The 12,576-nt window shown below is 39.0% G+C and overlaps 1 protein-coding gene across 5 annotated transcripts in view; it reads left to right on the top strand.

Annotated features, from left to right (window-relative positions):
* Trrap (transformation/transcription domain associated protein) overlaps positions 1 to 12,576 on the top strand; it is a 120,760-nt gene that overhangs the window by 16,109 nt on the left and 92,075 nt on the right. For all 5 annotated transcript variants that reach the window (XM_026404197.2, XM_026404196.2, XM_026404191.2 and 2 more), the window contains exons 11-18: positions 512 to 608; positions 2,603 to 2,741; positions 5,825 to 5,903; positions 8,074 to 8,308; positions 9,053 to 9,419; positions 9,509 to 9,606; positions 10,058 to 10,252; positions 10,787 to 10,978. In XM_026404197.2, coding sequence (XP_026259982.1) covers positions 512 to 608; positions 2,603 to 2,741; positions 5,825 to 5,903; positions 8,074 to 8,308; positions 9,053 to 9,419; positions 9,509 to 9,606; positions 10,058 to 10,252; positions 10,787 to 10,978 — 1,402 coding nt within the window. The remainder of the gene's footprint in view (positions 1 to 511; positions 609 to 2,602; positions 2,742 to 5,824; positions 5,904 to 8,073; positions 8,309 to 9,052; positions 9,420 to 9,508; positions 9,607 to 10,057; positions 10,253 to 10,786; positions 10,979 to 12,576) is intronic.

Genomic DNA, 12,576 nt, shown 5'->3' with positions numbered 1-12,576 from the left:
CCCAGGGCCCCAGAATAGGGCTTGCAGTGAGCCAGTAGGTACACTAATATTCCGTGTTGGAGTGGATGGGTCCCGTGTTGGCTTTATGAAATTCATGGCACTGTTGTGGACTGACTTGTGCAAATGTTTGGTTTGGGGCTTTAAGCCCTTTATGTTACCTGGAACTACATAAAAGTATGTAAGCGTTTATGTTGCTGCTGTGTTTTTTTGTTTTTTTTTTTAAGAGAGAGAGAGAGAGAGAGAGAAGTTTTTTAGTATTTTTTTTTTAGTATTCGGCGGACATAACATCTTTGTTTGTATGTGGTGCTGAGGATCGAACCCAGGCCGCATGCATGCCAGGCGAGCGCGCTATCGCTTGAGGCACATCTCCAGCCCAACTGCTGTGTTTTTCTTGTCTATGTAGAAACAGACTTTGAGCCTACTAATTGTTATATATAGTTAATTAACTATTAACCTATTAATTAAAGAATAAGAACTAATTCATATTGTAAATTTTATTCACTTTCCTCAGGCAACATAAGCTTTACAACAAGGAATTGTATGCTGACTTTATTGCTGCCCAGATTAAAACATTGTCATTTTTAGCTTATATCATCAGAATTTACCAGGTTAGTTCCTTAACTTTTTTTTTGCTATAATTTACATACAATAAAATTCACCACTTGTGAATATATACTTCTTTGAATTGATATTTGTTTGTAGTTGGTGAGTGTCAACACATCAAGATACAGAACATTTTCATTACCCAAAAAAATGCTCTCATGTACATCTGTAATTAGTTTCTTCCTCATATCCCCACCTCCGGAGAGCCCTGATCTGTTTCTGTCCCTGTAGTTTTGCCTTTTCTAGTGTCTTCATAATGGAATCAGGTAGTGTGTGGGATTAGTTGAATCTGTTTTTTTTTTCACTTAGCAGGAGTGCTGGGTTTTGTCCTTTTTATTTTATTAAGGCTGAAATACTTTTATTGCTGAGTAGGTCTGCTCAGCTGTCTCTTAACAAAATGCCCATAAATTAGGTGGCTTACACAACACAATGTATTCTCTCTTCAAATTCTGGAGGCCGAGTCCAAGTTCAAGGTTCTGGTAGGGTTTGGTTTCTAGTGAGACCTTGCTTTATTACTTGACGGTATCTACCTTTTTGCTGGGTCTTCACATGGTGAAGAGATCTTTCTTCCCCTCTTATGCCCATATTTTTTGTCAAATTAGTTTCCTACCTACCCTTAGGATATCATTTAACTTTATCTCCTAAAGACCTTTCCTTACTATCACATTGAGAGTTACGACAATAATATATGAATACAGCTTTATTGAGAATTTACACATTGTAAAATGGAATGGTTTTTAATTTACTTATAGATTTTTTTTTTTTTTTTTTTTGGTACAACCCTTTTTCCTTCCAAAGAAACTCTACCCTTCAGGAGTCACTTTTATTTTTTCCCACACTCTAGTTCAACAAACCACTAAGGTTTTTTTTTTTTTTTTTTTTTTTTTTTTTTTTTTTGTCTTTTTGGATTTGTGTGTGTGATTTTTGGCTATTGTGAATAAAGCTCTTATAAATAAACATCTGCACACAGATTTTCATGTGGCCATATGTGGTTCACTGACCTTCTGTTGTTAGAAGTTATGGTTGAGGCAAATAGGTGCCAGAGAGCTTGGAGCTACACGGGGTGTTACCAAATCAAACCATGATAGAAGTTTCAGGTACTTTTTCGAGGAGCCTGTAGAGTGTTTTTGTTTTGTTTTCATTGTGGTCTTAGTTAAGTCGTAAGGGCTTGAAAAAAAAATATTCTTTCATCAATCATAAAATACTTTGAATAAAATACTTAAATAGTCATGATTATTCCAAAGTACGGAATAAATTTATTTCTGATCTATAGCAATGGAATTGTAATTTTTTTTGGTAGATTTACTTTAGGAAAATGAAAAGGCACATTTTAAATTGTCAGGAATAAAAACTGCCTTTAAAAGCTTTTTTTCCCTTTTTTCCTATATTTAACTAGAGAATAATAACCTACAATAAGAAAATAGAACATTTGGCTTACTTAATTCAGTTTTTTTTTTTTTTTTTTTTTTAATCCTTTGGTGCTTGAGTTCCCTTGGTGAATAGACTTCTGTGACCCCTTGAGGGGAGACTGTGATTAGAGCTATTCTGTGTTATTAGCATTATCTCTGGTGTCATTCTCAATTTCCCATCCTGAAATGACTAAGTAAAGAGTACTTTTGGAACACTTCTTAGCATTTATTTTTCCTCCAGTAAGGAAGCAACACATTCATTGTTGAAACTCTGGAAGACACAGGAAAGTACAGTGGTGTCATCCACAGTCCCACTCTGTAAAAGAATGGCTGTTTGTGTTGCCATACATGGCTTCCCGAAGGGCAGTGTGTGTGCACGCACTGGTGGGCACACACATACACCTAATCGCGTGCGCGTGTGCATGCACAAAATTGAAACATTTGGATATTCCTTTTTTAGTATGCCTGTTACTTTGAGTGTCCCTTGAGTCAAGCTATGTCTTTCTGAATTTTTAAAAAGCTGATAGAATTTGGGTTTTTCTTAACACCCCCCAGCAGTGTAACTGTCATTTTACTCTTTACTTTCACAGGAGTTGGTGACTAAGTATTCTCAGCAGATGGTGAAAGGAATGTTACAGTTACTTTCAAATTGTCCAGCAGAGACTGCACACCTCAGAAAGGAGCTTCTTATTGCTGCAAAACACATCCTCACCACAGAACTGAGAAACCGTAAGTCTTCTTTGAGTGCTTTTGTGACCCTGTTGCCATCTTTGGGGGTGGGGCTTGGTCGTAATTGATGCTATGCTGCTGAATCTCCACATCCCTCTTCCTTTCTCCTTTATTGCTGTCTTTGGCTTATTCTTTTTCTTGTTTTCTCTTCCTCTCTACCTTCCTATCTGTGATTGCCTTCCCCTTATCACCTCCCTCTCTCTGCCTCTCTCTCTTCTTGCCTGGTGCCAGAGTTTTGCCTTTACCTTCTCAAAAATATCATAATTAGCCGGGTGCAGTGGCGCATGCTGGTATCCCAGCAGCTCTGGAGGCTGAGGCAGGAGGATCGTGAGTTCAAAGCCAGGCTCAGCAAAAGTGAGGCACTAAGCAACTCAGTGAAACTCTGTCTCTAAATAAAATACAGAATAGGGCTGGGGATGTGGCTCAGAGGTCGAGTGCCCCTGAGTTCAATCCCTGGTACTCCAAAAATAAAACAAAAAAAATAAAAAAATACATATATCATAATTAAAGTAGTCACTTCCTTAGCATAGCTTTTGTTCTGAATATTTTTTTGGTACTTTCTGCCTTTGGCTGCAAATCTTTTGAAATAGCCAACATCCATTTGCTTTCTTACAGCTATCAGTCTTTAAAGGTCGAACAAAATACAGTATTTCCATTCTCCATGTTGTGAAAATGATGAGTTGTTCTTGCTTTTTGCTAATCTGATAATAACACTGTTTCTCTCATTACCATGGATTTTTATAAGTTTACTATTTTTGCATATTTGATATGCCTAAAATGTTAGATTGAAGTTATATCCTAACGTTAGAGATGGTAATCATTTTCCCCAATTTTTCCCATTAATGTTTTATGTGCCACGAGTTTATAAATCAGGCCATGTGTAAAACCAAGACTTGGCTTCCTTATGTAGTTGGTAAACAAGAAAGGAAGGGTACAGTCTCTGTGCTTGTCTACCAGTTAATATAGTAAGGTGCAGTTTTTTTTTGTGCTGTTAAATTCAAACTATAGCCTGGTGTGGTGGTGCACACTTGTCATCCCAGCAACTTGAAAGGCCGAAGCAAGAATACTGCAAGTTCAAGGGCAGTCTGGGCCACTTAATGAGACCTCTGTTTCAAGTAAAACTTAAAAAGGGTTGGGGAGATAGCCCAGTGATACAGTGCTTGCTTAGAATGTACGAGCTCTGGGTTTGCTCCCCAGTACTGAAAAATGAAACTATGTTATAGTGATGAATGTATGTGGATGTAGCTGGAAAGCACATACTCACTTTTTCCAGGAGGACCTGGATGTGTAGGTCAGTGATAAGAGTTCATGTGTAGCCCTGGGTTCAATCCCCAGCCTCTCTCTGTCACACTCACAAAATATACACATTTTAACACCCACCCCCCGCCCCTGTTTTTTAAATTTGACACATTTAGCAAAGATCACAAAAGAAATGTGATTTTCTTTAAAAATTAGAGAATATACACCTGCTTAAGGTGGATGAATAGAACATTGCTGTCATTTACATCCCTTGCTTGGTGACACTTCCTTTGTGATTTATGTTTTTTTGTCTTAGTGTGTTCCTTTCTGTATGATACCACAATGGAAGAACTTTAAGAGGAACCTTTTTTAATCCATTTACTGAAATGGGGAAATTCTGTCTCAGTTCCATTCTCGGATTACTCTCCAGTATCCGTGCTACATGTCAATGAGGATTTGGGAGCTGCTTTTGGACTTGGATAGTGGAGGTTTCCACTGTGTCAGTGCAGTCCTCGTGCTTTCTCATAACTACTCCCTGATCCGACACTGCTGAAGCAGGCCCTTTTGAGGCCTAAAGCTTGGCGTCTGTGGTACCACCTATTTGCCACCCTCCGAGTTTTGATCCTGTGAGACATGTGGAATTTAGCTTTTAGAATCTTCCTTTTTTAGGAACAGGTATGTGGGGGGGTCTCTTTTCTGATAGGCTTTTTTGGGGAGGGCCTCTGAGGGTTGAACCTAGGAGCACTTTACCACTGATCTGCACCCCCAGTTCGTCTGTCTTATTCCTTTCATTTTGAGACAGGGTCTTGTGGAGTTGCTTGAGAGTCTCACCGAGTTGCCAGGATTACAGGCCTACCTAAGCTGCTGCACCTAGGTTTTGTTTTGTTTTTTTTCTCTAAGCAAGATACTATATGACAGGTTATTCGAAGCCGATGATAGTAATTTCTAAAAGTGAAATATGAAACAGTATCTCTTCTCAAAAAAGTTGATTGAAAGAAACTTTTAAAGACTCTCAAAATATAAAAAAAAGTATGTCATAGTTAGATCTCCCCATCCACCAACATTTACTCTTGCCTTACTTTTTTTTGACATGTGGAACAATATCAAATGGCAGCCCGTTTGCACTGATTCTGAAGAGCCAGTGGTTTGAAGACACCACCATTCACTGTTTAACAAAGTTCTTTATTTTCTAGAGATTCTGATTTGGGGTTGCGGGGAGGATCTGGAAGCCCTTGGCTGCACAGTTTGATTTCTTGTTACCTTTTCCCTTTGCTTTCAGTTTTTACTCATCCCTTAGCCAGTCTTCCAGCATTCAGCATCTGAGCCTTTGCTCCTTTCCTTCTGTGCCTTCCTGCCTCTCAGCCACATTCTCCCTCTGACCTCAGAAGGGACTATTCTTGCTGTTTTCATTTATCACTTCTCCTCGTGCTGTCTTGCTTAAGAAGTTAATCAAGGATGTGCATGTGTCCTTCCTGTGTTGACATTTCTTTTACTACTTTGACCTGCATTAACTATTTCCTGGTGAAATATGTATTTCATTTTACTTATTGAAGCTGAGGCTGGCTTTGTTCCAGAATTGTAACATTCTTTTGGATTTTTTTTTTTAATTACTCTTAGTTCATTCTCTGAACATAACCCTGACTGCATCTTCAGGGATAGGTGGCTTGTGTGGCCCAACAGAGCCAGTGCCTTTACCTGGAATGGTACATGTGCCTTTCTGGTCCCTTTTCTAGCCCTTTTCAAGTCCAGATCACTTGCTCACTGACTGCTATGAAATACTATGAGATAATTTGATGTTTAACTGGTCATGTTGGTGACATACACAATGCATATTTGTTTTCTAGAGTTCATTCCTTGCATGGACAAGCTGTTTGATGAATCCATACTAATTGGCTCAGGATATACTGCTCGAGAAACTCTGAGGTATGAAATTAGACCCATGATATCTGGTAGGTTAAATGCCAGGGGCAGCAATTACTGGCATTTAGTGTTCTGAGTGTTTCAACAATTATAGGCTATTAGGCTTTGACTTACTGAATTTGAATAATAGGAAATTTTGGAAAGGCCTAGGCTGTTTTTCTTTTTTTTTTTTTTTTAATATTTATTTATTTTTTTTTAGTTATTGGCGGACACAACATCTTTGTATGTGGTGCTGAGGATCGAACCCGGGCCGCACGCATGCCAGGCGAGCGCGCTACCACTTGAGCCACATCCCCAGCCCCCTAGGCTGTTTTTCATACCCTTGCTTAAAGTAGAAATCAGAGTCTTGATTTAAATTATAGGTAGAACTTTATTAGGTTTTTTCTTTTTTTTTTTTTTTTTAATAACACATTGTTAAGAAGAGTATTTTTAACCTACCAAGAAAAAAGAAGAAAAAATGTCTTTGGTCCTACACAGGAAATTCAAATAATATTGCTAGTATTTTGGTTTATTTTCTTCTAGTCTTTATTTCTAATACTTGTTTGAAAATTTAAATTGACTTTTTTAACTGATACGTGAAAACAATTATCTAGTACCTAATGTGTTATTTCAATACATATGTATGTTATTTCTTATACTTTAGAAAAAGTAACACGTAGTATGGTAATAGTTACTGTTTTTAAGGAGAAAATTAACAATCATCTTTTCAGTGTAAAATGCATCAATATGATTATTTTTTTTGCCTCCAGTAAGGGAGATGTGATGAATCTTTGAGAAATGTACAGGATGTTTTGAATATGACGTAGATTCCTTATAGTGTTTATAAAAAATATTAAGTAAGGCATTCCTTTTTTTTTTAAATTGTTGATAGACCTTTATTTCATTCATTTATTTATATGTGGTGCTGAGAATCGAACCCAGTGCCTTACACATGCTAGACAAGTGCTCTACCACTGAGCCACAGCCCAGCCCAGTAAGGCATTCTTTTACAGTTTGGGGTTGAACTTGCCTGGAGTTGGGCAACAAATGATGTTACTCTTGCTTGAAACCCTTTAGTGATTTTCTTTTGTCCCTAGAAAAAACCCAACTTTTGACCACCGCACAGGAGTTCAAGCATGATTTGGCTTTGCTCACTTGTTACAGAGTTTTCATGTTTCTTTCCCTTCTTGACTTGTCCCTGCTGCTGCTGCTGCTGCTGTGGCTGCGGCTTTGGCCTTCTAACTCCCCTCCCCGACTTCCTGCGGCCACACTAGCTCCTATAGTTCCTTGGCTACTCTGGGCACTTCTCCTCAGGCCCTTGGTCTGCCTAGTTTCCTCATCTGGAAAATTTCCTGGCTTTTTGCCTTATGGTTCCTTCTTGTCCTCACAGTCTTGGCTTCAGTGTTCCTCAAAGGAACCTTCCCTGGCATCCCAGCATAGTTCCCCAACTGGTCCTTCTCACAGTGCCCCTTTCAGGCACACCCCTCAACTCCCCCAACACTTGTATAGTTTATTTCTTTTCTTGTTTGTTCTCTTCCATGAGGGTGGGGGCTCTGTTTACCAGGCAGGGTCACTGTGTTACTTATTCATCATGCCCAGAGTTGCGTGTGGCAGAAGTCCACATGTTTAGTGAGTAAAGAACTAATAGCTTGGGGCTGGGATTGTGTTGTGGCTCAGTGGTAGAGCGTTCACCTAACATGCATGAGGCACTGGGTTTGATCCTTAGCACCCTGTTAAAAATAAAATATTGTGTCCACCTAAAACTAAAACAAAATAAATATTTTAAAAAAAGAACTAATAGCTTGACCATTATTATTATATTTCTACAATATGGACATAATATAGGTTTTAATTCACATACACTATTTATTTATTTAATTCACATATAAAACCCACACAGATGCAGGTCATATGATAATTGTTTCTGGTGGGTTCACTGTATGTGCCAGTGTCTGTTAGGAACTTTATGACGTGCATAATAAAAGTCAACCATTTAACTTGGAAAGTGATAATTTAAACATCGAGTTAATACTTGCACCTTTTAGTCAGCTGGGAGAGTGGGTGGGGGAACTGGAGCTGTGGGAGACCTTCTCTGCTTTGCTGTGCTGTCTCAGTGGTGGTGCTGCCAGTGCAGACAGTCATGTACACGGTGGCAAAGGGGAATAAGCACTAGTGGGGGGATCTCTGCCTACAGGCCCCTTGCCTACAGCACGCTGGCCGACCTCGTGCACCACGTTCGACAGCACCTGCCCCTTAGTGATCTCTCCCTCGCCGTCCAGCTCTTTGCTAAGAACATCGATGATGAGTCCCTGCCCAGCAGCATCCAGACGATGTCCTGCAAGCTCCTGCTGAACCTGGTGGACTGCATTCGGTCTAAGAGCGAACAGGAAAGTGGCAACGGGAGGGATGTCCTCATGAGGATGCTGGAGGTACTGGTTCTAAGAGGCAGTGTCTGTCCTGTGCTCTGTCTTGCACATGGCCAAACTTAACACAAGTGCTCTACTGGAAAGTTCATGAGACAGCTGAGTGCTGAGCTTGGTCGCATGGGTTAGAACTCCTGGGTTTCCATCCCAGCTCCTCCTTGCATTAGCTAAGTGTGCCTGGGTGAACTGCTTTCTCTGTGGCAGTTTAATATCTTCTTACCAGGGGTAATCATGGAATTTCCTCATGATTGCTGTGAATGTTAAGTAAAGCAGCTCATGAAGCTCTGAGTATACTTCCTGGCAGATGATTTCCTGGCAGAGTTATTTTGTGGGACAGAGAAGCCAAGGCTTAACTCGGCTGTGGACATTTCTGGGGAGATCTCAGTGGGTGCCTTGGTGAGGGGTGAAAAATGATCCCTGAGGCCAGCAGGTGGTAGTATGGCCCTAGGAGGGTAAGTCCTGCACTCAGGCTCAAATCCTGTTGCTGCTCACCAGACCACTCACTTTCCTGAGCCGGGCTCTTCCTGGGTAAAACAAAGATAGTAATCACAGGGAAGACGCAGCACGTCTCTTTTCCTTTGTGACTGGTACAAAAAGTGCTCAGAGACTACCAGGCTTCAGCCACCTTTGTGAGGAGGACAAGAGGTATGACTTCAGGTGTTTCAGTGACAGTCTATTTTTCTTGTCATCCAAAGGGATCGTGTGGCCTGTTGATGACTTTTGTCTTAACCTGGCTTCTCTTCCTTTTAGGTTTTTGTTCTCAAATTCCACACCATTGCTCGGTATCAGCTCTCTGCCATTTTTAAGAAGTGCAAGCCTCAGTCTGAACTTGGAGCTGTGGAAGCAGCTCTGCCTGGGGTTCCCACTGCCCCTGCGGCCCCTGGTCCTGCCCCCTCCCCTGCCCCTGTTCCAGCCCCTGCTCCACCCCCACCCCCACCCCCTACCCCAGCCACCCCTGTGACCCCGGCTCCTGTGCCTCCCTTTGAGAAGCAAGGAGAAAAGGACAAGGAAGACAAACAGACGTTCCAGGTTACAGATTGCCGAAGTTTGGTAAAAACCTTAGTCTGTGGTGTCAAGACGATCACGTGGGGCATAACTTCGTGTAAAGCACCTGGTGGTAATTGTGCTCTTAAATTATTTGGACCAGTGACACTTTTAGTAGATAGGTTTTATTCGTGTTAATTTAATATGCTCTCTCTTTTCCAGAAGCTCAGTTCATTCCCAACAAGCAGTTACAACCCAAAGAGACTCAGATTTACATAAAACTTGTGAAGTATGCAATGCAGGCCTTAGATATCTATCAGGTAAGGAAGTGCCCGCCTAGCAGGCTGTTGAGTGTGGAAGACGCCTCTTAGGATTAGAGGTGCTGGTGATGGAACGGGGACTGTTTGGATGGTCCACGGTGTCTGTATGCCCAGGTTTGCTTTTGTTGTGCAAGCTAGCGTTGCATTTTTTAGTGAGGATTCTTGTTTATAAGAATCGAAATGTTGCATTTTTTTAGGGGGATGGTTCAAATAGAATACAATAGAAACATAAGATTTATGTTTATGTACTATGTTTTAGTTTCTGGTCTGAACACCTAAATTATTTTTGAAATTCCAAAATTATGCAGAGAAAAAAGAATTAAGGGAGAACATTTATTATTTAATTCAAGTGCCCTCTTTTAAGTATGTAGCTTATATGATTTTGTAATGAAGTATATTTGGGGAAGTTCAGTCAGTTTTAATGCCTGTGGGTGATTCTCCCCTATTCTAGGTTCAGATAGCAGGAAATGGACAAACATACATTCGAGTAGCGAACTGCCAGACTGTTAGAATGAAGGAAGAGAAGGAAGTGTTGGAACACTTTGCTGGCGTCTTCACCATGATGAATCCCTTAACATTTAAAGAAATCTTTCAAACTACAGTCCCTTACATGGTGGAAAGAATCTCAAAAAATTATGCTCTTCAGGTATAAGGCTCCTTTTTTGCATTCTTCCAACATTCACTTCAAAGTATTTTGTTTATGTGTTGAATACTTGGTTTCATTTATGTTAGGGATTTAAAAAAATAAAGTACTACCTAAGAGCCAAATTCAGAGAAATGTTAAGCTATACATTTGAAAAAAGTTTCCAGAAGATCTGAGTTCCTCTCATTAGAAGTTAATTTTTTTTTTTAATGAAAAAGAAGAAGAAGAAGAAGAAGAAGAAGAAGAAGAAGAAGAAGAAGAAGAAGAAGAAGAAATTGTGTGTTAAATGCAAGCTCTTGGTATTGACAGTGAGGATGAAATAACATGTGAATGCTCAGAGTGAACTGGTTCCTGAAGGCTTAGCCAGTTGTTTCTTTAGTTTCCTTTGGTGAATAATTAATTTCTTGGCCTGTCAGATACAGGTTTAACTTTGGCTTTGGTTTTTGGAAACCTTGTTACTTTGTCTTAAAGCTGCTTTGGAAGGGTGGTTATTTGTTTTTGTTTTTGTTTTTTCATGAGTATTTCTTGTTTGGACAGATTGTTGCCAATTCCTTTTTGGCAAATCCTACTACCTCGGCTCTGTTTGCCACGATTCTGGTGGAATACCTCCTGGATCGCCTGCCAGAGATGGGCTCCAATGTGGAGCTCTCCAACCTGTACCTCAAACTGTTTAAGTTGGTCTTTGGCTCAGTTTCCCTGTTTGCAGCTGAAAATGAGCAAATGCTGAAGGTAATTCTTATTTAGATCTGACTAGCAGTTTTGTTTAGGGTCTTTTTTTTTTAATGCTAAAACTTTTGAACAGTGATTATTTTATATGTATAAAGTACTCTTTGGATTAATAAAGATTTTTCAGCAAATAAGGTCAGGTATGAAAAACAATTCATATGCTTCTAAACAGAATTTAGTGTATTTAACTGGTGACCTAATATGAAACATTCAGAACTCTTACGGTAAGCAACTGTGTTATTATTGCAACCCCTACTTTCTTTTATAAACTTAATTTCTTTTTCTGGATTATACTAGATTATACTAGGTAATTGCATCTCATCAGTTATTTTATTCTTGCAAATGCTAAAATCTATCCATAGTTATGTCACCTGCTGAAAGAGCAAGTGGTAAAAGAAAAAATTTCATTAAAAATTCACTTCTGCTGGCACAGTGGTGCACACCTGTAATCCCAGTGGCTAGGGAGGCTAAGATAGGAGAATCGTGAGTTCAAAGCCAGCCTCAGCAAAAGCGAGGTGCTAAGCAACTCAGTGAGACCCTGTCTCTAAATAAAGTACAAAATATGGACTAGTGATTGAGTGCTCCTGAGTTCAGTCCCTGGTACTGGAAAAAAAATTCCACTTATGGCAAAATATTTTAGTTCCTGTAGAAAGCTGAATATTACTACCAAGTGTGTCTAAAGAGTGATGTTTTCTATAGGGGAAATTTTGAAGAGTAAATAAGTAAACTGACAGGAAGATATAAAGTGTGGGATAATTAGCTTTACAGGATGGTTTCCTTGCTTTTTTCCAGTTATATAGTAATTCTTTGTCGGTAACGTTAATGTTATTTTTGTTAACATAAAAGGAAAATACTTGTTTCTTAATTATAAAATATTCAATTGTAATTCAGTGTCTTCAAATATTTCAATTTTTTTGCCAATATTATAACTATACAGACCAACAACCCAAAAAACAAGAATCCTACTTAATAGGAGAAACTTTAACCTTAGGATGTTGGATTAGCGTTCAAGAAAAATATTCAAGGAATGAATTCCTTAAAACTTTTTTGTCAAGAGAATAACATATGTAGTTGGTTTATTTTGTAAAATAAATATCCATGTCATATATAAGAAGTTTGTAATTGTATCAGTGCTGTTCACTTAAAATATGCATACAGAAAGATTTCATGTTAAATTTTGCCTGTGACATGTCAAAAGCAAGATTAGAAGTATAAACTAAAAAGCTAATCTGGTTTAAAATGTTGATTAAAATTCTTATAAGCTAATCTTTCTTTTTTTCCAAATTATAGAAAACTCATGATCACATCTTTTCAACTAAGTCTTCCAAAATCCTGTATTTTTAACTTCCCTTTTCTTTTTTTTTTTGTGGTGCTAGGGATGGAACCCAAGGCCTTGCACATGCTGTGCAAGTGCAGTACCACTGAGTTACATCCCCAGCCTGCAAACTCTGTCTTTTGGATTTTTTTCACATTTGGTAATGATTAGTAGTTATGTTTCAGTTCCTTTAGGTTACTTTTTGCATTTAAAATATTAGAGGAAATAAACTTCTTTCATCTTACGTGATTATGTAGTCCTTTAAAGGACTATGTCTACCAGAACT

Source organism: Urocitellus parryii, chromosome 9, assembly GCF_045843805.1.
Source record: "Urocitellus parryii isolate mUroPar1 chromosome 9, mUroPar1.hap1, whole genome shotgun sequence".
In the NCBI taxonomy this organism is placed as follows: domain Eukaryota; kingdom Metazoa; phylum Chordata; class Mammalia; order Rodentia; family Sciuridae; genus Urocitellus; species Urocitellus parryii.
This window is presented reverse-complemented; position numbering and strand designations above follow the sequence as displayed.